This window comes from Thrips palmi, unplaced genomic scaffold, assembly GCF_012932325.1.
Source record: "Thrips palmi isolate BJ-2018 unplaced genomic scaffold, TpBJ-2018v1 HiC_scaffold_1, whole genome shotgun sequence".
NCBI lineage: Eukaryota > Metazoa > Arthropoda > Insecta > Thysanoptera > Thripidae > Thrips > Thrips palmi.
Window position 1 is genome coordinate 10,334,619 of NW_023144620.1, and position 25,405 is coordinate 10,360,023.

At 41.5% G+C, this 25,405-nt stretch overlaps 4 protein-coding genes across 14 annotated transcripts; 3 read left to right on the forward strand and 1 right to left on the reverse strand.

Moving 5' to 3' along the window:
• Positions 1-2,115: 2,115 nt before the first annotated feature.
• LOC117640646 (protein Malvolio) lies at positions 2,116-8,310 on the forward strand. Of its 8 annotated transcripts, none has more exons than XM_034377385.1 (13): positions 2,116-2,277; positions 3,397-3,568; positions 3,647-3,769; positions 3,844-4,070; positions 4,146-4,284; positions 4,379-4,534; positions 4,648-4,806; positions 4,900-4,947; positions 5,018-5,176; positions 5,265-5,702; positions 5,788-5,858; positions 7,707-7,810; positions 8,005-8,310. In XM_034377385.1, exons 2-12 carry the CDS (start codon positions 3,413-3,415, stop codon positions 7,762-7,764), a joined length of 1,734 nt encoding a protein of 577 aa, XP_034233276.1. In that variant the 5' UTR covers positions 2,116-2,277; positions 3,397-3,412; the 3' UTR covers positions 7,765-7,810; positions 8,005-8,310. The 8 variants fall into 8 exon arrangements, with proteins under 8 accessions (XP_034233276.1, XP_034233298.1, XP_034233326.1 ...); XM_034377396.1 differs by lacking the exon at positions 2,116-2,277 and adding an exon at positions 2,756-2,911; XM_034377425.1 differs by lacking the exon at positions 2,116-2,277 and adding an exon at positions 2,946-2,966.
• Positions 7,906-13,975, reverse strand: LOC117640642 (serine/arginine repetitive matrix protein 2-like). The gene is made up of 7 exons (XM_034377359.1): positions 13,843-13,975; positions 10,502-13,319; positions 10,353-10,401; positions 9,936-10,273; positions 9,808-9,856; positions 9,016-9,734; positions 7,906-8,938 (listed from the first exon to the last, which is right to left on the reverse strand). The coding sequence occupies exons 2-7, from the start codon at positions 13,283-13,285 to the stop codon at positions 8,588-8,590; spliced, it is 4,290 nt and encodes a 1,429-aa protein (XP_034233250.1). The 5' UTR covers positions 13,286-13,319; positions 13,843-13,975; the 3' UTR covers positions 7,906-8,587.
• A 29-nt stretch (positions 13,976-14,004) lies between these two features.
• Positions 14,005-21,148, forward strand: LOC117640667 (TOM1-like protein 2). Of its 4 annotated transcripts, none has more exons than XM_034377458.1 (12): positions 14,005-14,153; positions 14,680-14,849; positions 14,958-15,048; positions 15,135-15,325; positions 15,414-15,677; positions 15,804-15,928; positions 16,021-16,151; positions 16,241-16,394; positions 16,482-16,569; positions 17,209-17,232; positions 17,744-17,794; positions 17,881-21,148. In XM_034377458.1, exons 1-12 carry the CDS (start codon positions 14,090-14,092, stop codon positions 18,031-18,033), a joined length of 1,506 nt encoding a protein of 501 aa, XP_034233349.1. In that variant the 5' UTR covers positions 14,005-14,089; the 3' UTR covers positions 18,034-21,148. The 4 variants fall into 4 exon arrangements, with proteins under 4 accessions (XP_034233349.1, XP_034233365.1, XP_034233355.1 ...); XM_034377474.1 differs by having other exon boundaries at positions 16,482-16,518; XM_034377464.1 differs by lacking the exon at positions 17,209-17,232.
• Positions 21,149-21,482: 334 nt separating this feature from the next.
• On the forward strand, positions 21,483-23,488 carry LOC117640688 (brain protein I3). The gene is made up of 3 exons (XM_034377493.1): positions 21,483-21,845; positions 22,154-22,302; positions 22,432-23,488. The coding sequence occupies exons 1-3, from the start codon at positions 21,773-21,775 to the stop codon at positions 22,561-22,563; spliced, it is 354 nt and encodes a 117-aa protein (XP_034233384.1). The 5' UTR covers positions 21,483-21,772; the 3' UTR covers positions 22,564-23,488.
• The last annotated feature ends 1,917 nt before the right edge of the window (positions 23,489-25,405 follow it).

Consider the following 25,405-nt stretch of genomic DNA (forward strand, 5'->3'; position numbering starts at 1 on the left):
ACGATGAAATGCCTTTAGCCCAGTAGACATCTAAATTATATTTTTGAAAATATGAAAAACCAATCAAACCAGAATAAAATTGATGATTTAGGATGCTATTAATTAATGTTTTTCAAAGCGCATAGATTTTGTTACAATGTTCTCTTTGGAGGTAGTGGTGGTTTGTAGTTCCCTGTAGACCGCTGCGGGTTCTTTCGACTTTATAACTCTAATTAATATTGTGTCCATCCCATGACATGATTGGAGAGACCAAAGCACGGTCACGCAGCACAGGCTAAGTCAGAGGATGGCTCATTAAGATGTTATTTATGTTGTTTTAATTTTGTTTTGCAACGAAAGCAATACGTCAATAACTTCAATATTTACAGGGTTACTTCATCGATTCGATACAATCATATCGTCTTTTGACGCTCACTCTTAATCCTTTTACGACGAATCTTAAATTTTTACTCCCTTTTGGCGAGTTTGAGCCATGTTCAAATATTTGTACGGCTTTTACCTGTAGCTTCCATCATGTTGGGGATAAGCCAATCCTAAAAACATGCATTCCAGTTGTTACCATAGAGATTTTCTTTTTTTGGAAGTTAGAAGAAACATAAGACGTTATTCCTTCTGGTCCTTTAATTCTTATTATTTTAAAAGAGTTACCTTATGATAAGTTTGACTGGATATTGAAGTGATTATTTTGAAGTGTTATTGCCCAATGCATACTTTGTTGATATCCAATGTGAATAAAAGTTTTGCAGTTGTACGTTTGTTGTTTTACTGCCCGCTTCCAAGAGAGGGAGGTAGAAAAAAGGGTCGCGTAGTCGGTGGATCGGCCACGATAAGGCAGAGTAGCGGCCCTCCTTATCGGGAGCCTCAAGAGCCCCTGGCCGGCACGGCACCGGCACGGCACCGGCACCCCTAGTCCAGCTGCTTAAGCCGCTCGACCTCACACCTCACGTAGGCAATCAAGCCTCTTCTACCCGTTGTGGAAACGTCGAGACATTCTTCGTTATTTCACGAAAAACAACAAAAAAACAACCAACCACGCACCGGGCTTCACCTGTTCGAGGTTTCTCAGAGGAGCGGCGGTCACGGCCATAGAGCGGCGTGTTTGGAGGCCGCCGTGAAACGACCTTGGTTACGGTAGTGTACGTGCAGTGCAGCTATGCCGCAGCCCGCCCGATTCGCAGAGGAAGCTCAATTAACGAATCCAACTCGATTACTGGGCGGTCTTCCCCGGGTACGTGGAAGGTGGACGGGAAGGTGCCCAAGTGCGCCGCGGTGCACGAGAGCCGTTTCTTAGGTCCGGGCCACTAGAATCTGCCAGCCAGAAGTGCAAAAGAGACAGAGCGAAGGCTCGGCGGCTGTTCGGCCCGCGCAACAGTAGTGCAGTAGTTGCATTTGTGTCCCCGCTCTGATAAAAGAACCGCAGAGTGGCGGTGCTTGTCGAGCACGTGTCCGGGAAGTGGGAGGGGGAGGCGAAAACGGCCGAAAACGGCCGAAAACGGCCGAAACGGCGAGGCGTGAAGAAGCGGCCGCGGGGAAGGCCGAGGCTGGCCGAGGTGCGCCCAGCTGCCTGTTGCCTACCGGCAGGGGCAAGACGCGGCGTGCTGCCTACCTTACCTGCTCACTGCACGCAGCAGGTCCAACTCTCCAGTGCAGTCGCGTGCCTCCGGGGTGACGTCATACGCGAGTGTTGACGAGTTCGCGAACGCCCCTGGAGCAAGAGAGAGGGAAGGCCGGGTAAGAGGGGTGATACCAGAGGAGAGAAAGAGAGAGGGAAGGGGGCCGCCGATGCGATTGCGACGCCGCGAACCGCAGTGCGCCTGTTGACGGCCATGGCGTTGTGCACATTGACGCGTCCGGTGATTACTCGCCACGGCGGGCCCGTCTGTGACGTGCAAATTGTTGCGCTTACGCCCTTCGGAGACACACAGTGTGTCCACACGGCCTTGCCGCGGTCCTTGTGAGTCCTTGGCGGCGGTGCGGCTCCCTCCCTCCGTCCGCGCGCCTCGCTTAAGGGCGGGCCCCAGCCAGGGCCCCGGCAGTGCAGGCCCGCCCCTCCCTGCCGCCCTGCCCCTCGGACGTGTATCGCGGACCGCGGCCAGCCATCTTCAGGCGGCCCGCCGTCAGTCAGTCAGTCAGTCAGCGCGAGAACGCCGAGAAGCGAGCAAGCTTCTAGCTGCTTCTTGCGCGCGGCAGGGCTGGCTCTGCGTCGCTCTGCGTGCACTCCGCATCGTGCAGCTCGTGCCGCGGCCGACGGGCAGGCACTATCTCTGGATACGACAGGTGTGTGTGCGGGCCGAGTGTGCGTGTGTTTCCAGTGCATCGGTGTGCGGCGCGACCAATCAGGGACCGCGCGGCCCAGAAAACGGAAAACGGCTCCTCCTCGCGCGAGCGCGCGTGAGCGATTGCCCCTTATCCCCGTGGAATTCGGGAGATTCGAACCCGGGTGCACCGGCCGGTGCAGAAGGCATGGCAGGGCTGGTTTCGTTTCGTGTGTTCACGGGTTGCTGCGTTTCCTTTCTCTGCCCACGTCTCCCTCGTGATGTGTGCCCCAATGGTGTGTGTGCCCTGATTGCGACGTGTCGTCGTGTCCGATTACCGCGGTGGCCTTACCTGGCCTGGATGGCCGACGGGGCCGAAGCGAAGCAGCGGCAGCGACGCAGAGAGCACGAGGCACGAGTCGACGCGCGGCCCGGCGGCGTGCTGGCGCTGGCGGTACTTCCCCGCCCCCACTTCCCCTTCCGCTGGGCCTTTGCCCCTGCTCCCCCCCCCCTCCTCCCTCGGATCCCAGCTGTCTCCAGCTGTCTCCTGACTCCGTGCTTTCGGCTGCTTGCTGTCCTTTCCAACTCAACCTCGTCACCCTTTCTCGCTCCAACACGGGGCGTGCCTGTTTAGTTGGCTCAAACCGGGGACAAATGTAGGTAAAAGTGACCTGGTCGAGCAGAGCTAGTGACTTCCTGGGAGATGTCTTTGTGAGTGTCAGGTTCCATGTCCGTGGTCGTGGTCCCAGCCGATCACAGTGTCAACATCTCTACTCGACACGGCAGTCATTTCTCTCCATGTTCGACATGGCTAAATACAACATGGATTTTGTTCAGTTGCCTATTAACGTTGGATGAACCTAGCTTAAGGAGTCCTTGCCCTCGTAGTCCCCTGGCGCTAGGCTTGTTTTGTTTGTCCTCGTAGAGGTTATGTCAATTTTTATGTAATAAAACGCAAGGCACATTATTTTGATTCGGTTTGTGGTTTAATGTGAGGTCTCTATCAAACCTAGACCGCAGGTGCTGATCTGGTACAGTAATGCTTATTGGCCCCGATTTTTATCCTTCTCAAAAATAGAACGCTTTAAAGTCAGGATTCTTTCTAATTACCGAAAGTTGAATCTGTTTTCTTTGTTTGTAGGCTCTCCTAGTTAACAATGGCAAGCCACCAGGGAGACCGCTATGCGGACAAGACACCACAGGAGGGAGTCGTCAATGCAGCAATGTTTGCAGATGAGAATACAAACCTCTCACCCTCTGCCAAACAGACTTACTTTAAGGACCATCAGATTCTTATTCCGGATTCCGAAACGGTTGGTCTTAAATTTTGAGTTTGTCCCTGTTTGATTTGATGTCGCTCTATTTATGATGTGCGGTTTTGTTTTTTACAGAAAGGGTTCAGCTTCAGGAAGCTATGGGCTTTCACGGGTCCTGGTTTCTTGATGAGCATAGCTTATCTGGATCCTGGCAACATTCAATCAGATTTAAAGTCTGGCTCAACAGCTATGTATAAGGCAAGTTGGTGGCCTTTTTCATATTGGTGCCATTGTTGGTTGATTCTGACTGTTTTTGTGTGGTTTGTTTTCAGCTGCTATGGGTACTTCTGTCTGCCACTCTATTAGGACTGTTGATGCAGAGGTTATCTGCTAGGCTGGGAGTTGTGACTGGATTACATCTTGCTGAGATGTGCTTCAGACAGTATCGAAAATTACCCAGACTACTGGTTTGGATAATGATAGAGGTCGCCATTATCGGCTCTGATATGCAGGAAGTCATAGGAACAGCAATAGCTTTGAATCTGCTAAGTAACTCACTGTATGTTAAGTTTCAGTTGAAGTACTCTCTAAATTATAGACTGTTTTCTGATAATGCTTTTGCCTTCTTTACTAGAATTCCTTTGTGGGCTGGAGTGCTGATCACAGCAGTGGATACCTTCACATTCCTGCTGTTAGACAGATATGGACTGCGGAAATTGGAGTTGCTTTTTGGAATTTTGATCAGTGTGATGGCAATTGCTTTCGGATATGAGGTAAGTTGTGATTTTAAAGCAACATTCAAGTCAACTAATCTTGCAAGTGTTAAAATTCAGTCTTTCTAATAATGAAAATAATTCTACTTTTCAGTATGTTGTTGTTGCCCCTAATCAAATTGAAGTTTTGAAGGGAATGTTCATTCCGTGGTGTGAAAATTGTGACAGCAGAGCTCTTCTCCAAGCTGTGGGTATTATTGGTGCTGTCATAATGCCTCATAATATGTATCTTCACTCTGCTCTTGTAAAGGTATCTATTGAATTTTTTAATTGTATGATGAATTTTGGGCCTTTTCAGGCATGTTTCATAGAATTTTTAATATCTGTAATTTTAATGTCTTGACCGTCATTTTTGGATTTCAGTCTCGTGATGTGGACAGGAAGAAACCTGAAAAAGTGAAGGAGGCAAATCGCTATTTCTTCATTGAAGCCTGTATAGCTTTATTTGTCTCCTTTATTATTAATGTGTTTGTTGTCTCTGTCTTTGCTCATGGGCTCTATGACAAAACTAACTATCAAGTGGTAAGTGTAATTTTTTTCAATCATCAATTTTTTTAAATGGGTGGAGTTAAAGTAAAAATCCAACAGTCTTCTTAAACAGTTAAAATATTTCAGCATAATGTATGTGTTGCCAGTGGAAATGACATGGCTGATATCTTTCCGGTGAGTGACTATCCCATTGCAATAATAATTATTCTAAGACTCTAAATAACATTTAGTTGTTGTCTTGCAGAAAGATAACGAGTATGTAGATGCTGACCTATACAAAGGAGGTGTCTTTCTTGGATGTCAATTTGGTATAGCAGCCATGTACATTTGGACCATTGGCATCCTAGCAGCTGGGCAGTCAAGCACAATGACAGGCTGCTACTCTGGACAGTTTGCCATGGAAGTAAGTGTCTTTCAGTGCCACAATTATTATTTTTAAAATCCATATTACGTACCTTTCAAAGTGTATTTTTATTATTTTATTTTTCCAGGGATTTTTGAATCTTCAGTGGGCTAGATGGAAAAGAGTGCTACTCACACGAACTGTGGCTATTGTCCCCACATTCTTCGTAGCTTTCTACAGCCAAATAAATGACATGAATGACATGAATGACTACCTAAACTCCATCATGAGTCTTCAGTTGCCATTTGCCCTGATTCCTACCATAGCCTTTACAAGTAGTAAGGCAATCATGGGGGACTTTGCCAATGGAACTCTGACAATAATTGCCTCCTTTCTACTTGCTGCTGTTGTTATTGGAATCAATACATATTATGTTGTCCAGCTTGTCATTGATCAATTCAGCACCAACTATGCAGTGATTGCAGGAGTGCTCATTTTTGGTGTGTTTTACCTTTTGCTCTGTCTGTACTTGTTCCTGCATATGATGGCCACCTTAGGTTTCTGCAAGAGTTTTTCTAACAGTAGTGTAAGTATTGTATCTTGGTTGGAAAGTTAATTAAATGCTCTTGTTATGAAAAAAATTATTGATACTGTTTCTTATACTTTGACAGTTTGTGGAGAAGTACATCTGTTCTTCAGCAACCTCCAATTTTATTCTCAGCAATCAGTCAAATTATTCAAGGTGAGTACTTCTTAATCTTCTTATCCTTTCTTGTGTTGTTCTGTATACATATGCTTTCTACAATTATCTTGTATTTGCAAGATTGGGTCCTTTCTTTTACAAGGAAATGATTTTTAACTTCTTTTGATTAGTATGTTTGAAGTCTGTAGTGTAAAGTTGCATGCCGCTTTTATCTGTGTTGCCTGTTGCTTGGTGATCTTTTGTGTGTCATGTCAACTGGGCTTAGAAACCACCTTGCTAATTCAAAAAACAAAAAAACAAATTGGTCTTTACTTGTCTATTATGATCTTTGCACATTAAGGTGCAACTTAAATTCTGTATGTCAGATTTCAAATTCATTTTTTCAGGTCTGATGAAGAGCTCTCAGTTGCAAAAGAATGATTTTTCAACACGAAGTCGTTTGAGTCTTTTTTAGGGTTCATTGCATGTGATTTATTTTATTCATTTATTGCATGTTTAAGAAACTGCAATACTAGAAAGGTTTTGACATGAGATAATCATCTTATGGTTTTAATTTATTTACTTTCACATTGGTGCATTGCACTTAATACCAAACATGTTTTTGTAAACAGTATATTGTTTTCAATCTATATAATGGCCTCTTAGGCTAGCAAACAATATCCAATTCAAGGAAGAGTTGCAGATCTCCTGTATAGCTTTTATATCTGTCACAAAATTCTTTAATTCATTCAAATTTTCTTAATCATCAGCATGATGAACCCAGTTTGTGCGTATTGACACTAGGCAGACTTTCAACTTAGCATGCGTATACCCCCACAGTTTTGTTTTGAGATCTTTAGACTGTTGTGGGCTCATTGTAATTGAATTTTATAACTAATTTAACTAAAGTGGGCTGCGTGCTAGGTGCCCATCAATATGTGCCATTTTTATTGAATATTTTTAAATTCTCAATTTATTTACAATGGTTGTGTTCTATTTGTGTTCTATTGTGATAATTTCTTATAGTATCGATTGATTTTTACCACAGGCAAGGAAATTACATAGAAAGGATTAATATGGTTGTGTATTATTTTGTAGTTTGGAACTTGTGAGCAAGTCATGTAGGCGATCTCATACTTGATCTCATTTTGTAGCTGTAGGCTTATGCAATTTAGTTGCTTCTTAGTATTATTATTTTTACTTCTTTTTTGTTGAAGTCAAGAACATTAAAACAATAAACAAACATTGATGCATGCTTTATTTTCTTTTCTCCCACTTTCCCTTCAGGCATATACCTAGGATTTGCCTCTGGGGGCCTGTCATGCTGCACCCTTTGCCTTCTTACAGGATTATACTGTACTGTAACAGGCCCTTGGGTCGGTGGAGGTCATGAAAAGTCATGACTAATCATAAGCGGGGGCACTTGACATCCCCTACCCCTAGGTGTGCGTCTGTTACCCTTCCTGTAGTATCCTATGTTTTCCATTCATTATCTTATGCAATCTTAAAAAAATAACTTGCCAAATGCTGCATTAACCAACTATGTAGTTTCTTTGCATGAATGCACTCAATTTTGCGAGCTTCTTGGTGATTGGGTCTATAACATGGTAAACCTTGTCGGGGTTCATTGGCCTATTAAGTTGCCCTTTGCATGGAATTAACAGCAAAACTCAGCTTTCTAGAGATTGTTATTTGCTAATGCAGAGTGTTATACTTCAAAAATTTTAAAAATGCTTTACAAATATTCTTACAAATACTGTTAAAATACAAGTCTTTTTGTATTATTCAACATACAAGTACTGTATTGTTAAAATGTTTCGCCAATTATTAGGCATGTACTTGGGTGTTCGTTATCATTGCACCATCTTGCCCTCTACGCACAATGATTGTTTTTGGGGTTGTGTGCAGTCTTACTAACACGGGCGCTGAAGATGAAGAGGAGGCAAGTTCGTCATCGACAAGATAGGACAGGACATCACTATCGCCATACTAACTGTACACTGGGGACTGTGGTATGTAATGCACTCTTGAATGTTAATTGTTGCCTTTGTGTTTCTACACTTTGTCTCATCACCTTAAGTTGTTTGGCAAATCAATCAGATGTTGATCATTTGGGAAGTTGGAATGCTTTTATAGTAACTCATTACATCCACATTTGAAATTGTAGAACACTGAGACACTGTGTAATCATGTATAATCGTTTCAGAAGTACCTCGGTGATGGCTCTTGAAGATTCCATCAGACACCAAGCAGGAGAGCTATAGCTGACAAAAGCACTATCCTTCAAAAGGATCTACAGCCAAATTAGTTTGTGTCTCACCATGGGTGTCTAGCCATGTCACATTCTAAATTGTGATTTGTTTGTACTGTAGGAGTTACATTCTTACATTTAGTTTGCTAATGACTGCAGTGCAATTTAAGTTTCATAATGTATTAGCTAGGTTTTTAAATGATTTTTAAATTAAATGTATATTTTGTGAATGTTACCATTAAAATTCTTTTTAAAAAATAACTTTGCTATATTTTTTATTATGTTTTGGTTAACAAACCATTGAGCAAGAAATTTAATCAGCATGATCAAGCACCAGAAAAATAGAGAGATAAGAATAAAATATAAGAGGAAAAGAGATTTAGTATTTACATTGAGACAAAAAAATAAACGCTATTGACATTGCACAAAAATTTGCTCATAAAATTAATTCTTTACCAGTGGTAAAGGTCTTTCTAAAGGAGGAGAGTCACAACAAAAACAAGACCATCTACAATATTTCAGAGATTCAATTTGAGATTCATTGGAATGGCTTCTTGGGACACAAAAAAGAGTCTGCCTTTGATCGACCACCACTTCGAGAAGGAGAAGAATGGTTGTAGTCATATGCAAAAATTGGCTCAGCAGGTGGCATAAGTTCGAAATTACAATTGGTCTGTTCAGAAGGTAATGAAGGGCCATTTTTTACACACACACGCTCAGCAGAAGTGAATTCCGAACCAGATTGATGATGAATGTCATTGACTGGGGTGTCTCCACAGTCCAGACCTGGAATTGTCTGAAATTTCCCGAGACCTACGACAATGGCAAGAAGATCATCCCTTTCCTTCTTCAATTTCATTAATTGAGCATTCATATCTCTAATTAAATCCTGATGAAATAAAAAAAGTAATCAATTTTTATGATAATGAACATGTCACTGAACACACATTTTAAATAATGACTTACCTTTTTCTCTGTGCACTGTGGACATTCAAAGTCAGTTTGAAGCATACAGTCTTTGGATGTTACATTTGTGTCAGTATTAGTGCAGACATCCAAGCACAAACGGAAAGTTGTATTTGTGGACACATCTTTTACCTTTGGTAATGATTCTGGTTTCAAATTTTTGGTGTATGAAAAGTGCACAATATTTTCTAAAAGAAGAGAATTAGACCCAGTTGGTTCTTTTGGGAGGAAATTTCCGTTTTTCTCACTTTCACCACAGTCTTGATCTTTAACAGCAAAGCGACCAATACGCAATGAATCTATCATTTCGCGACATTCTCTCAAAACAGATTCTTGACATTCATCTTGATTAGACACTAATAAGTTTTTGGGTTCTTTCTGATTTTCTTTCCCTAATCTTCGATGCCTCTTATCCTCTGATGAACTTCTTTTCCTTTTTTTTCTCTTCTGCTTTCTGGTTTGATATTCCAGTGATTCACATTCCTTCATAGGAGATCCATCCAGACATATGATTGCACACTGCGAATCTTTTGAAATCACTTGAGGGCTAGTTTGCTTTTCCATATTTATCTCATTTGAAGCTTCTTTCAATGTTTGTGAAGTACGAGACTCAGGGATCAAAAGTATTTCAGAATGTTCTGACACGGTTGCTGCAGATGATGTTTCTTGAGAAGTTGGTTCTTGTACACAAATTGATTCTGACCTCACTTCACTTAATTCTAAAGAAAGATGGAAAATTCATTATTAGTTTGTTTGGTTTTAGTAAGTTCATGCGTCTTGATAGTGACTTACCTTCCATACTTTCTTCATTTGTGGGATGAATTTTATGACTTTCACAATTCTGAAGCAAAAACAAAGCTATTAGAAGAGGACCCAAAAATAAAATTTATGACCTTGCAAAGGAAGGAGAGATAACATGCCTTTTTTGGTTCTTGACTCTGATCTTCATTTGACGCTTGAAATTTATCTGATTCACTTCGATTTTCCTTTCCTACATGTTTATTCTCTAAGGAACTTTTTCTCCTTCTTCTCTTGTATTTTCTTTTTCGCGATTTCGTAGGGTCAAAGTGCTTTGTAGGAGAAGCATTCTCTATTGACAACACTTGTGAGCTAGATTGTTTTGCACTTCTACTTTCCTTTGAAGTTTGATTCAATTTTTGCGAACTAGAAGACACTGAGGTTACAAGTACTTCAGACGGTGGTGCCTCAGTCATTGCACACTCTGTTTCTGGGGGAGTTGAATCTATAGTGATTGTTCCTAAAAATCAACAAGAAAAGTATTTAAAAAATCTAAATTAACTTACATGAATTGAATTTGAATTTTACTGGAGACTTACTTGATGTACCTTCTTCATTGCTGGGATGAATCTCACGGCGTTCATCATTCTGGAACAAAATCGTAGTCATAAGAGAACAAAACAAATGATAAAAATTGTAAGACCCCAGAGATATGATAATTTGCCTTATCAGGTATTTTATCACAGACCTCAGGAACAATGGTTTCTCCTTCATCTCCAGAGAGACAGATAAGTTCAATGGGTGGTTTAGGAGGAGGTTCTTCGATTATTATGTCAGAGTCATAGTCTTCCACAGGCACACCAATCACATCTTCATTCTCAGGCTCATATTCAGTAGAGTTACTTGACTGAGGAATGTCTAGTACCTCACAAACATTGTTTGAAGGTTCTCCAGATTTTGACTTATGAGATTCAGAAGAGGAGTTGTCATTTACTGTTTCTATTGCTTTGCTGAAGTCTTGAGAGTTAGTTTCCCTTGAATGAGGTGAACTCTTTTCAATAACATCATCAAAGTTTGATTTTGATGGGGGCCGGCTACTGCTTGCAAATCCATTACTACCCATCAGCCCTAGTGATGGGCTTTTTGTGTTCACTGGTTCAGGATAAATGTTTTTTGGTGACTGTATATTTTCAATTTCTACTGCCTTTAAGGATGGTCTAAGATTATTAATTGGGTCATGTAGCATGGGGGTTGCCGCCATGACTGGGGGCATCGCTGGTGGCATCATTGGTCCTGGTAGCAACGCTGGTGGCATCATTGGTCCTCGTGGCATCGCTGGTGGCATCATTGGTCCAGGTGGCATCATTGGTCCAGGTGGCATCATTGGTCCAGGTGGCATCGCTGGTGGCATCATTGGTCCTGGTGGCAACACAGACAATAGGATGTCTAACTGTCTTTTCAAAATAGATTGTTGTCCTGAGATATTGTTACTGGCGGAAATTATGGAGGAGGGAGGAGGCACCATCTGTGGTGCTAAAGGAGGTGCACAATCAACTGGATAAGGAGCCACTCCAGGAACCCCTGGCCCTGACTGATGAGGAGCCAATCCAGAAACTCCTGACTGGTGTGAAACCATTCCAGATACTCCTGTGTGTGCTGCAATTGGTGGCATTCCATAAGGATTGAACATTAAGTTGGACTGTGGTGCGGGATAGGAACTGTGTCCTTCAGGTCCAAGTAGTGCTGCAGGCCCTTCTTGGTAAGCTGGATTACTATGATCTGTCGAAGGGCCAAAAGTAAAAGAAGCACTTTGCATTTGCACCACAGTTTTGCTGACAAAAGCTGTAGAGGTGGTGCCACCATCATGCCAAGTAGGAACCTTTGACAAGGGCGTTGAAAGAACTTCTGTTCTAGGTTCAGAGTTAAAAGAAGATTTTTTCTTTTCATCTTCTTGTTCCCATAGCCTCTCAAGCCTGCGAATTTCATTAATGAATGGAGATCGTGACCTGGATCTCGATCTTCTTCTGTTTTTTTTAGGAGATGGGGATTTTCTTGATCGGTAACGCACAGGGGATTTTGATCTGGACCTGGATCGATGACAAGATGGGGAGTGAGAATTGGGTTTGGGATAGCGATTAGGGAAAGGTGAGCGCCAGCGCTTATTGCGCATATTTGGATTAGGAGAAGTCCCCCTTTTGTACTCTTTCCTTGAGATGTTCTTTCGTGCAGGAGATGGAGATCTCTTTCTTTTAGATGATTTATTGTAGTCTCTGTTTCTTCTATACTCAGGTGATTTTTTTCTTTTTTTCTTCTTTTGTTTTTCATGTGCTTCATTAGATTTTAGATCTGATCGCTCTTTGTCTGAAGATTTTGAATTTCGGGAAGTCTCTCTGTCACTATGCCGTTTCATTCTCTTTTTCTTCTTTTTCTTTGATTCCCAATCAGAATCATCTGTTGAAGACATGTCTGAAACCACATGATGAGACTTTGATGGAATTTTGTTGCAGCTGCCTTGAGTAGAAAGCTGCGGTTCTGAGTTAGTTGATGAACCAGAATTTAGTATAGAAGTAGAAGCCAATATTTGAGACTTCAAATTTATATTTATCTTGTTTCTCTTCCCAGGCGATGATGACTGAATGTTATCATTTTTCAAACAAGTTTCATCTAAACTCAAGTCATCCCCTGTGACTGTATCCTTTTTCGATAGTGATTCCTTTGAAGCAATATCCAAGCATTCATTACTGGAAAGATTACCATGAGATGAACTTAAGCCCGAGCTGCCTATTTGATTGGAAGTACTTGCATTTACGTCCTGCTCTGTGTCTGCACTTTCACATTTGTTTTTTACTACAGTCTGACTTTCAGCATTTTCTTCAATACCTTCTACATTGAGCTGCTTGTCATGGGTTTCCGATGTTTTGGTAGTAATTTGCTTCACTTCCTCTTCAGCTCTATTTACTACCATTGGTGGTTGATTTTCCTTTAAATGAGAATCAATGAGCTTGTTGCTGTTTTCACTTGATTTGATTTCAGAGCCAGGAGTCTCCTTCAAAAATGTCTGAACCTTAGCAAGCAGCTGATTCAGTGACAAAGAAGACTTCTTTTCACTATCATTCTTGCTTGCTGCTGCCATCTCAACAGATGTACCTGGTATCTCAGTTAGAACCATCTCTTTTGGATCTTTACACTTTACACTTTCCTTTAGAATGTCTTCCGTTCTTGTGTTTTCAAAAGGATCCTTGAGGTGGGCTGGTTTTAAAATAATAATATGATGATCATCTGCATGCGATCCATCATTTTTTTTCTCCAAGTCAGTTTGGGGTAAAGTAATTTCTTTGTTTTCAACAGTTATAGATGGTGGATCTTTGACATGCAGCACTTGCGCTTCACAGGAAGACTCATCATGTGAGGTGCCACTATTTCGATGACCTAAAACTTCTCCAATTGTCTCCAGCACTCCATCATCAAAAAAGGTGTCAAAAAATTCATCATTGGGCTCGTTGCTGTTTTCATTTGAACTTTGATCGGCCATTATGTATTATGGATCTCCATGAAGCAGCAGAAACCTGCAATATAAAGGCAGGGAAAATTGTGTAATCAGTATAAGGACACTGTACTTAAATACTCAGTAATTTTAAAAAAGTAAAATATAATTTGGTGAGAGGGAAAACCCACAGATTGTTTGGACAGATGTCATGACTGAAAAATGAGGGAATCTTTGCAGAAGAAAACCAAACAGTTTTCATGGTGACTTACTCAAACTTATGGGGCAATAAGCACCAAACGAGTATTTAAAAATCAATGAAAAAAAGATTTGTTTACAAGAACAAAGGGCAAACCTAACCTCTGGACTTTACAATATCTACACCGTTTCTCAAATCAGGACAGAAATAACTTGATGAAGAAGAGGGACGGTGAGTAAAAACAAAAAAGTACTTAATGTACTTGAGGACAAGCCAAAATTTCTTTAGAAAAACACCAGCTACTTTTCAGTCTCAGGCCTCTCAGCTGATTTTACGCATGAAGTTGGGGAATGCAATGACAATTGCACACCAACATTAAATGTGTAAAAATAAAGGGCGGCAGTACCTCGTATCACCGTGAAACGGAACAAGTCAGCACATAATCCGCAAAGGCGACGTGTTCAAACGAAGGCACATGATCGTTGAATTGAAGCAACAGCACTAAAACTAAAAACTAACTAACATAAACAACAACACAAACAATTTCTCATCGTTCCTCTCACTGGTCCTACCGGTCAGAATAGACCGAAGTGGGGCGTGAACTTTGCTACTAGAACGTACCTTGTTACATCACATGATCATCAAAAACAAACATGTCGTCTTTCTTCGGTGTTGTGGGTGGCAATCCCTTTGCCACACTTGTTGGTCAAAGAATAGGTAAAATGCGTTAAAAAATTTATCTTTTGCGTCAACTTGCTAGACAAGGCGTTATTTCATCTTTATTAAGTGCCTTTGCTTCACTATGTGGCCTGTAACCCACTGAAAAGTGTTGTACAGTATGAGTGCATTCTGCTTTGACGTTTCACAAGAAACCATTCCGTCATCCGTATTCTGCAATTCTTAATCATCCCGTTAAACTAACGTTTTATTGAAAGCTGCATCGTTCAATGCGTTTTGTTGTTGTTCATTTATGGCCCAATAACTATACAAACATTAGCACTGGTTTTAATATGATGATGCACCTCTTATGTAATATAACCTTTAATTTATTCCATTTTAGAAGTAAACATTTCTTCCAATTTGTCTGTATTGCAAGGTCTAACAAAGTTCACCATCTTTATCTTATGTCATTTTTGTCCTGTTTTCTTTGTTTTTATGCACTTATTTTATGAGGAATAAGACTTTGTTTCATTTATGATTTCATTCATTGATTCTGTTTACTGACATTCACTATTCTCTCTAGAGCAAGCCACAGATGCATCTCTGGCATCTGAGAATTGGGCCCTTAATATGGAAATATGTGATATCATAAACAGCACTGATGATGGACCCAAAGATGCAATCAAAGCAATTCGTAAACGACTTCAGCAAAATGCTGCCAGAAACTATACAGTTGTCATGTATACCTTAACTGTGAGTGAGATTTATGTTTTTATCATTGGAATTAAAATTTAAAAAAGGAATAAGACATAGTTTTTAGAAGTTTTGTTTTACTAGAGTCATTGTTTTTTTTGTTTACAGGTTTTGGAAACATGTGTGAAAAACTGTGGCAAGCGATTTCATATTCTCTCCTGTAACAAAGAGTTTGTTCTAGAGCTTGTGAAACTTATTGGTGAGTTCCTGAAGTACCTGCATTTTCATGGCATATTTCTGTGTACTTGCTTACAAAACATCACAATATATTCTTAATTGTCCCAGGACCCAAAAATGATCCGCCCACTGCAGTCCAAGAAAAAGTTCTCAGCCTGATTCAAAGTTGGGCAGATGCTTTCCGGAACCAGCCTGATCTGCTTGGAGTCGTTCAAGTTTACAGCGATCTTAAACAGAAAGGTATTGAATTTCCAATGACCAATCTGGACACAATGGCACCCATCCACACACCTCAAAGGGTACGTTCTTACCTGCCTTATAATTCTGCCTTGTTTACAATTGAAAAAAAAAATCATTCTTCTTCCTTAATATCTCATCTGATATCAGACTCAAGAACCTGAGGTAGGTGTGGAAGCTGCAGCAACTCCACGCCCTCCACAGTCTTCAAGTCCACTAGCTCTTGCACCATCAAACGTACAGATGACTGCTGTTCCAACTGAGTCATCTCAAAATATTCAGCTCACACCTGAGCAGCTCTCCAAGCTACAAAACGAACTTGATGTGGTCCAAGCAAACATGTCAGTCTTGAATGAAATGCTCAATGAACTTACTCCTCGGGAAGAACACCCCAGTGATTTGGAGCTTCTCACGGTAAATTGTTTTGCAATTTTATGTTTCTGCTTCTACCAACATTAGCTTTCAGCACACAACTTTCAACACTCGCATTTTATGTGTGTTTTTATATATTTTTCTATTGGAATGATTTAAATTTTCTAGGAGCTGCACAGCACCTGTCAAGCCATGCAACAGCGTCTTGTTCAACTGATTGGAAAGCTTTCTAATGATGAAATAACTGCTGAGCTGCTGCGTATTAATGACCTTTTGAATAATCTATTTTTAAGGTGAGTCATTCAAAAGGGCTTTCTCAAGGTTCCATGCAAAGATTTCAGACTCAAATTTGAATTTTTTTTTTTTTTTTTTTTTTTTTTTTCAGGTATTCAAGATTCCAAAATAACAGAGAACGAGGTGACAAAGACCAAAGAAAAGAAAAACTAGGCGAATCTCTTATTGATTTGGATGATGAACCTGCACCTCAGAAACTCAGCTCTAAATTGGCATCTCTAAGTAAGAAACTGATACCTTAATTTGTCTTACTTAACAGATGGATGTATACATTGACATTGCTTGAAACTGACCATCTTTTGCTTTCCTAGATATTTCTGATTCAGGTGCCGCCGCACAGTTGACTAATTTGACCAGCATATCTGCTAAGCCAGGCACCCATGTCAAAAAAGAGAAGGAAGACGACTCTGAATTTGACATGTTCGCACAGTCACGCAATGTCACTTATGAATCATCAAAGACAGGGTATTACTAACACTGTTAATTATTTTATTATCAATCCATTTTGTGTTTGCCATGTGCACTCAGTTTTTGTTCAAATCTTGTCTCCAGAGGAAGTTCTTACCAGGACAACCTTAAGCCAGATCAAGTGAGTGGATCATTGGGTGTTGTAGCTGCTTCTAGAAATCAAGCTTCTTCGGTAAGCATGTTTTTTTTTGTTATTTTTTTTTACATTTTATTTATTTTACTCTACATCCCTTGTTACAAGTTAGCATTGTCAAAAGAACATTTTTCTCTAACTTGTTCCCCATCAACACTGTTTTCCCTCTTCCTTTTTTAAAAGTGTGTGTTGATCTATTTATTTGGGTATGCATGTTTTGATGGTTTCAAAAAAATATGAGAGATCACCCCCATTCTTTTTGTGGTTTTGGTTACTTCTTCATGCATGCAGGGAATTCAATTTTGTCTGAGCATGTGGGGAGACCCATGTTCTTTGTATCTTTCCCTCTATCCTTTAAACTCTTTTGTTATATTTAAATGAGAGAGTTGAGGAAAAGTGCTCCTCTAAACCAGGGAGACTCTATTCTCTTAGCTTAGAAGCGCTATTCTCTGAACCAACCATTTTGCGTGTAAGTTGTAGTGGTCTCCTAGGGTTGTTTTCTTTGTTTGTTTGTTTTGTTTTTTTCTTTTACTGTGTTGGAATGTGTGTTCTATATTATTTTCCTTTTCCTTGTGGTTCTTTGGTTCATGGGCTGGAATGGAATTTTATTATGTTGTTACAAACTCTAATAATTTTATTTTTTATCCTCCCTTTTTTTTTTTAAATTTGTCAATGTAGTCCCAACAGGAACAAATTATTGGGGTAAGCTTGCTTGTTGCATGATAGCATGATGCAATCAGTCTAGCTTGCACGATAGCTGCTTTCTAATTTGTTTTTTGTTGAAGATGAAAAAGAAGATTACTATATAATCATTAATGTTATGGTACTGATGACAGATCTGTCTATCTATACTGTTTATACTTATAAGCACTAGAAGTTTGGATGAAGGTTCTAATGGGACTTGCATGCCACATTCAATGGTTCTTCTAGTTTTCTTTAGTTTTTTACTGCACAAATCTTTTTACCATGGTAGAAGGGAGTACGGAGAAAATATGTACATGTTAACATGCATTTTGAATTAACTCAATTTTCCCTAGATCCTTGACTTTTTAAAGTCTTTTCACTGCCTAGTATAGTCTACATAAAAGGCTTTCTGTACAGTTTCCTAACCAGGATAAAGAAGAAAAACTTAAACAATTTGTAACACATATGAAGTGCAGTCTTGAAAAGATGAGATGTATCTTTCTGGCTAACTAAATGTGTTTGTTTTCAGACACACAAGGAAAGTGACTTTGATGAAATGGCTGCATGGCTTGGAGATGCTGTAAGTTTCCCAACTACCATTTTTCAACTTGCTTCCGTATTAATGTGCTGTCAGGTTATTTGATGAAACTTGACTTCTTGTTGTAGCCTGGAGAAGAAAGCATGACAAGCAGTGAGTTTGAGAGGTTCCTAGCGGAGCGTGCAGCTGCGGCAGAAAATGTGGGTAATGTTACTGATGGGAGTAACAGAGGCCAGCAACGCCAGAAGAAAGAAGATGATGCTTCATTATTTGCCCTATGAGATGATGTTCTGGTGCAAACATATGGATCATCGACATTCCCTGTACACTTGCTGCTACATATAATTCATTAATACTGACATATTTTAACTCGTACCAGAATTGCGTACTCTGGTAATTTTCAGTTTTGGACTACTTAACTCAATTTTAATTATTTATTTGCAAGGTGGACCAAATGAGGTGAATGGGTACTTTGGCCCAGTACAGTACAATACTTCAGCAGAACTCTTCTTTCTGACCCTTTACTTCACAAAGGCCTTATCTTTTAGCTGGCTAAAAGTTCAAGCTACTTTTTTTATTTGTTTCTTATTGGTTTCCACCTTTGATTTTAGGAAGTTCTGTGTCAACATTACTTTAATATCACTTCCAGAGTAATTTTTCTTGATGTATGGACTGCTTTACCTCCACGCAATTCTAAATTTGACTTAGTATTATCATTGTTAATAATAATCTCCAGTTTGTATAATTATATTGCCTCCATGTATTGTTCCTTCCGATAAAATTTTCTCATCTTTGTCTGGTGTATCAGTGAGGACGAATGGATTTACTTTGTATACCATTCCATGTTTTAGTAAGACCTTATTTTGCAAGATATACTATTTATTTGGGGAGAGGTATATTACATCAATTGACCGTTTTAAGTGGGTTGTGGGGCCCAATGATTTTGGTGCTGGTTTATTCTACTTTCTCTTAAAGACTCCGGTTAAGAATCCAATGGGGAAAATATTCCTGATGCTTGCAGTATAGTTTATTTGAAAAAAAAAAATTACCTCTGCCTTGGAGTCCTCAAAATGTATTGAAGTGATTTGCAGTGGTTTGTTGGAACCATAATCTTGCATGATGTTCATTTTGGTCTGTGTAGTAAGTATTATGAACTGTGTAGTAAGTTTAACATGAATCTTTGAAAATGCTATCAGATGTAAGAAAAATGTACCTTTAAGTAAGTCATTGCTGTGAGACTTACAATTCATAGTGGCTGTGTGAAAACCAGTTTCTCTGCATGTGTATGCTTGTGTGTGAGTGTGTGGTGTGTATGTGAGTATTGAATGAATGAGTGCATGAGGTGCATCCTCATGCCTTAAAAACTCCTTTATTTGGTTTGGTGTCACTTATTTGGTTGCAGTTTGTAATGCTTCACATTCAAAGTTTTTCGTTTTTCCCCCCCAAAAAATATATTTAACATTACAACATGTACATTATGTTCTATGAAACCATGTTCTGTACCACATGTTCTTGAACAATCAGAGGGACTTGGCAGCTAATTGAATGATGACAATTTGTTGATACATCAGATCCTTCATAAAGTTTTCAGAGACTTTGAATTCCGTTATTTACCATCATGTTGTGTTGGTTTGTGCAGGATGTTGTTAAATGCCTTCCAATAACCTCACAGAAAGTAAAACAAAAAGTTTGTTTCCCTTTTTTTGCAGCTGACAATTCTACATTATTGCTGCTTTCATTTGTGCAAATCAATTTTGTCTTTGTTCTAGCTCTATCATGTTTCTTTTTCGTTGATAAAGTATTGTTAGTGATTATTTTTAAAACGTTTGTTATAAAGTTCATTTGTTTGTAATATTTATTGTCTTTTTTGTTATTGCTAGGAATTTGTTATTCCAACCTCATTCCTGTTTGTACTTATGAAAATCAGTTCAATGCTTTTCCACAATTACATAATAGAAGATTGTTGTCCACAACATGTAATGTTGGTTGTCATGCTATCCAAAATTTGCTGCATCATCTTGAATCTCTATTTTTTTATCTTACTTATTTAAATGTTAAAATATTTTAACCAATTGAACTGATTTGAATTCAAATATAGTGGCAACACAGCTACATGACACTCAAGGCGGATCGTCTGACTTTTGTAGGATTTTTTTTTTTTTTTTTAAGAAAAAGAGAATAAGATTGGGCCTATGTGTTTCTACAAGTGCCAACATTCTGCAGTCTGAGCCCTGGATTCGTATGTGTTTTCTTTAGCTTTCAATTTAATCTGAATAATCTTAAAAATGTTGTATGAGACTGTCATTTGGTGAAGCTGTGTCTACCAATCTATATTACCATGTATCATGCATATAACTGCTTTTTCAGTTTATATCTCTAGTCGCCCTCAATGAGCCTAGTGTACATGACTGGTGTGATAAATAGTCATTTAAAGTGCAGGTATCAATATCTTGCTAATGAAGTCATAAATTGTTACACGCAGCTTTTGTTGTTCTTCTTTACTTTGCTTTATTGAAAGGATTGAACTCATTGATGACGTTTGATGTGAGAAATATGCACTCTTTCATATATTAGACAAGAGTCTATATTTTGTGTTGAGACATATGGGTTTGAGGAAAGAATTAGAAATCCTAGAATTGATGTGCATGTTCTACAACATCCACTTATGGTTTCTTTGTAGTTTGCATTTTATTTTAGGATATTTATCTGGAATAATTTATAGCACCGGTGAGAAAAGTGTGTACTCAGTTAGAGTATCAATCTTAGACTGAAGATCTCTAGTGCACATTATTTGCTTTGTACATATTAAATGCTTTAAGCAACATTATCTGGAAGTTAGCACGACTCACATACACCGTATTGAATGAATTAAAATAATACCTATGTTCAGGGATGTGCACTTTTCATGATTCAACTCCATGAGTGTTTTAATATTTTCCTTTCTTTCGAGGTCAAGTGAACATCTAAGTAAACCGGCAAGTTATGTGTTCCAAAAATGCCTCATATTAATTTTTTTGTGATTTGCATTTAGGATTAATTGTTTTCTAGGTGTATCAATGAAAAGTGCACATCCCTGAGGTAACATTTTACCTGCTTGTTATTTATTTGTTTCATATTACAGATATATTACCTAGAGATGTATTTTTATCGACATTTCACTGTTACATTTCCAAATGCACAGGGAAACTGTCAAGTGTCTTTCTAATGTTACCTCTTTTGTTTAACTTGATTAAGGGATCTTATTCCATCGAATTTACATCTTGTAATATCTTGTAATCCAAGCAATTCCTGTTCAGTATGATATATGCTGTTTTATACTGTCAGTATCCTGATTTGCATTTGCGTTTTGCTTGTGTGTTACTTGTGATAAACTTGAATAAAGATTTCTTTAGTGCATTTCTTTTTCTTTCATCATTCACCTTCTTATTCACTTGGGAGCCACTCCAGTCGCGTCCATAACTTCTCCTCCATGCAAGATTGACCAGTAGTGTAAGCGAGCTGATAGGAGGCTACGCTGCAAGCTTTCCAATTAACCTAATAACGTCTCCACACGATTACGACAGGGAGAGCTAATTTTTCCAAAACTGTCGCCTGTCCTCTCCAAGGCCTGTCTGTTTCTAGCATATCTCTAGCCTGCGCGCCTCTGCGGTCTTCCCCGTAGTTTTGAAGGGGAAATCCTTTGGTACGAATAAAGCATCAGTTATTCACAGTTTCCCCTCCACTTCTACTCATTATTTGCAGTAACGGTTGAACTGCGTTGCGTGATTACAGCAAGTTCAGCAAGTAGGTCTGTCATGGACACGTAAAATTTGACGCTTTTATCGCTGTTGTTTTCGCCTTTTTCGAAACGACACCACTGTCGGCCGAGGTGCCAGATTTTCCTCAAAGTACCGATCTACAGCAAACTTTCAACTGGAAGCTCTACGAGGCAGTTCAAAGTGGAACTCTTCGGGAATAAGTGTTCCTTGTTTGTTTACTTAGCTGACTAATCTCATAAAGCATTTGACGTCCTATTCAGTCATGTCCACTGATAAAAGCCAGAGAGGCTGTGAGGAACCGCCCCCGTACTCTCCCAAGCCACCACCGCCTCAAGGTACGCTGTCATAAAATAATATCTTTGGTTGGAGTCTCTGGCACATTGTTCCCTCAATAAACTTTAATTCAATGTGCAAGGGAATGTAGTGATAGTTGATGTCTTCTTGGACCACATTTTCACTATCTTTTAACCAATATTTGCTTATTTAAATGCTTTATATACGTTTGGTTCCTTGTGATAATGTTTTGTGGGTGACACATTATTACGCAATCATTGGCCAAAGTATTTTACTGGCTTTGTTTTGAATAAAGTTTAGTAAGTCAACTAAGCCCTAATTGTATCGAACTTTTAAATATTTATTACAGCTGGAGAGCTTCCTCCAGGATACCAGCCTTACCAAGGGCCAGCTCCCCCTCCGCAATGGCAGTATGGTCCTCCGAACTATGGTGCCACCGCTGTCTCCATTCAGCCTGCGGTTGTTATCCAGACTGTTGGCGCATGTCCAGCCTGCAGGGTAATATTCTTTTTTTGTTAACACTCATAAATCGCTAAGGAATAAAGAAACACTTATCATATTACTCTTTTGGTATTGAAAAAACTATCAAAAATCTGATTTTGCTAACAAAGTCTTGCTTGTTTCCAGATCGGCATTTTGGAAGATGATTACACTTGCTTGGGTATATTCTGTGCTATCTTCTTCTTCCCCCTTGGTATTATTGCCTGCCTGCTACTGAAGAACCGGCGCTGCTCAAACTGTGGTGCCTATTTTGGGTAGAAATTCTTCCCTCATTAATTGTTTTGTTTCATGCTCTCTTAAGTTTATGATATTTTTACGATCCATCTTAAAGCATATAGCATTCAACTGCAATGAATGTGAAACTTGATAAAATTCATTGTGCTTTACTTGATTTGTGATATTTTATATGTGCCAGTTGTTAACCATGTATTTTCAAATAATTATATATTAATTCACAAAGTTTTAGGATTTGTTTGAACTGCACGTTCTTTTAGGGACAAAAGTAACAGTGGATTCATCTGCTTGAATCTCACTTTGTGATTTCTTGTCATGACCATAATATCAGAGGACGTTCATGGCTCTTATTATATAATCTGTTTACCTGTCACTTTCCTGTGGCCTGTTGTATTTTATTTACAGTATTCTCCCGCAATAGGTCGAGGGCTCGGGACCGGATCTCGGACTATAACGAACACGAAAACCGAACAGCACATGGTGCGAAGGCCGGGCTCCGGCAGTGCTCCGAGCTCGGGGAGGCCATAAAACCATTAGCCGGCCCTTGGGTCCTACACTGGAGTGACCCGAAACGCAGTGCCGACCGGCGCCTTGCGGGTCCACGCTACCTGGCCAGGTCGGCACTGCGGTTCGGGGTCCCGTCAGCGCCCGGGTTCGCGCGTGTTCGACCTGGCGGCACGGAGGACCCCTGTCAATCATCCCCGAGGGTCGAGCTCGCCGGGCCATAAACCCCCGTGCGTAAGCGGGGGCCGTCACATGAAAACGACTTATTGCGAATCGACCTAATGCGGGAGAATACTGTAGTGTAGCCTAGTCCAAGCCCTGCAAGGCTTACTTTCATTCCATACAGAATGATGTACATTCAATGATGACATTTTCCAGGGTATTTTAGAGTGTCTCCACATATTTTTTTTTGCCCCCGATTAAATACTCGTTTGCAATTATTTCACCGATGTTTCCTTCATTTCACTCATTACAGCCTCTCCCCTCAACCCAATTCAGTTTGTGGCGGTGCGTGCGTCAACATTTTCCCCAGTGAGAGAGTACGGCCTCCCGTTCGTTGATTCGGAGAAGGGAACTCCCGCTCGCGCGCGTCCGCCTTTTCCGGCGCAAGCAGTGACGTCACTGTCGTAACCGGAGGGGCGGGAGGGGCCCGGCCGCCTGGGCTGCCCGTGGACCACACCAAGGACGACACGGGGTTGACGGTCTCTCCAGCTCCGGAGCAGGTGCGCGTACAGGTGATCCCACACTGGGTCGGTCGCACGGTCACACGGAACATCACTAACCGGTGGCTTCGTCGTCAAGAGCGTCGCCCAAATCTTTTCATACTCTCAGTTCACTTCACGAACTCGAGGAATCGGGTCACCATGGGTCTGAGTTTTGCTCAGTGGGCCGAGGTGTCTGTCGTGGAGAGAAGTACTTGGGTTCGAATCCCGGGCTAAGAGTATGGCGTACGGCGTAAGTTTTCCGCGGCAGTGCTGCTTTTGCAGTGGCGTGTCAAATGGGTGGCCTACCTTGACGGCGGCGCGGCTCTGCTCTGTATAAGGGTGTATTAGTCGCGAGGCACACACTCGTCTTTCTTCTTTCCCTCAAAGAGTGCAAAAGAGTTCCTGCCGTGAGCTCCCACCCCAAGCGTGCCACATGGGTAGCCTACCTTGGTGGCGCTGCTCTGAATAGTACGGCTAGCTTTACCTCTAGGATGCAAAAGAGTTCCCGCCGTCGGCTCCCCCCCCCCCCCCTCGATCAGTTACTGATTCGGAATATTTCGTCGCTCTGTCTGCTTCGTACTCATTGTACGTTCCGTGGGGCAACGACACGGCTTTTCGGCAGGCGCTACAAAATGCCCAAAATGCCTTGGTCTGAATTGGCCGCGCCAATGGGAGGCACTATCGGGGCGACGTCTGGGACGTCTGCCCTTCCGGCCTCGCTCCTGCTTTATCGAGCGCATTGTTTTCGGCTCTGGCGGACGCCTCACGCCTCGGCCGTTCGGCGTTCGGCCCCGCGGCGCTCCTTTGTTAGCGTTCAGGGCCAAGATGGCCAAGATGTCGGCGCGCACGTGGTTGCTGCGGACGGGGGACTAGAGGGGCGGGGCGTGGCGTCGACAAGGGATGACGATGACGCTCTGCACGCGCGCGTTGCTCGCCCTCCTCCGGCACCCCGCCCTCCCCGCGGTGGAGGCGGCGCGCCAGGGAGCACGCCGTCAACGACTACTGTCCACCTCGGCCATTGCCTCCTCCCGGCCCGCCCAGCCCCGGCCCGGGCCTTCGCGAAAACGGTGGGTACTTACTCACTTTGCGGTCCCCAGTCCGCGTGCGTCTGGAAACTTTTAGGCCTGCCGGAAGAATGTTGGCGCCGACCAGCTACACTTTGAAATCACCAAGTCCCGGCTTACTGGAGTATGCGATAAATCACGGCCTTTACAGTATTCATGAGCGCACGCTTTGACGCGCTTGTCGAATACCCGTTCTGGATATGACAGTTGCTGCGAGCCGCTCCGCTTGGCTCCGCTCCGTTCGTACAGTCCCGGCAACAATTACAAAGCGGCGACAGAGCTGCCACCGCCACCGCCCGCCCCGCGCTCCGCCCACCACGGCGGCGTGTGGCTGGCGCGTGGTCGCGCGCCGGTTGAGAGACTCTGGACGCGAATGGGGAAGTCCAGGGAAGTCCCAGGGGGCCCTTTTCAGGGACGCCGCCGTGACATGACGCCATGACGGGGACGACTTTCGTGATCACGTTGTACGCCGCAGCGGGCCGGTGTAGGAGAGGGAGAAAGAGGGGGGCAGCAATTATTCAATCTCGACTCAATTCACCGTCGTCCGTCTCTCTCGGCCCTGCCGGCGACCTGCCGAGAGCGACAGAGTGCTCC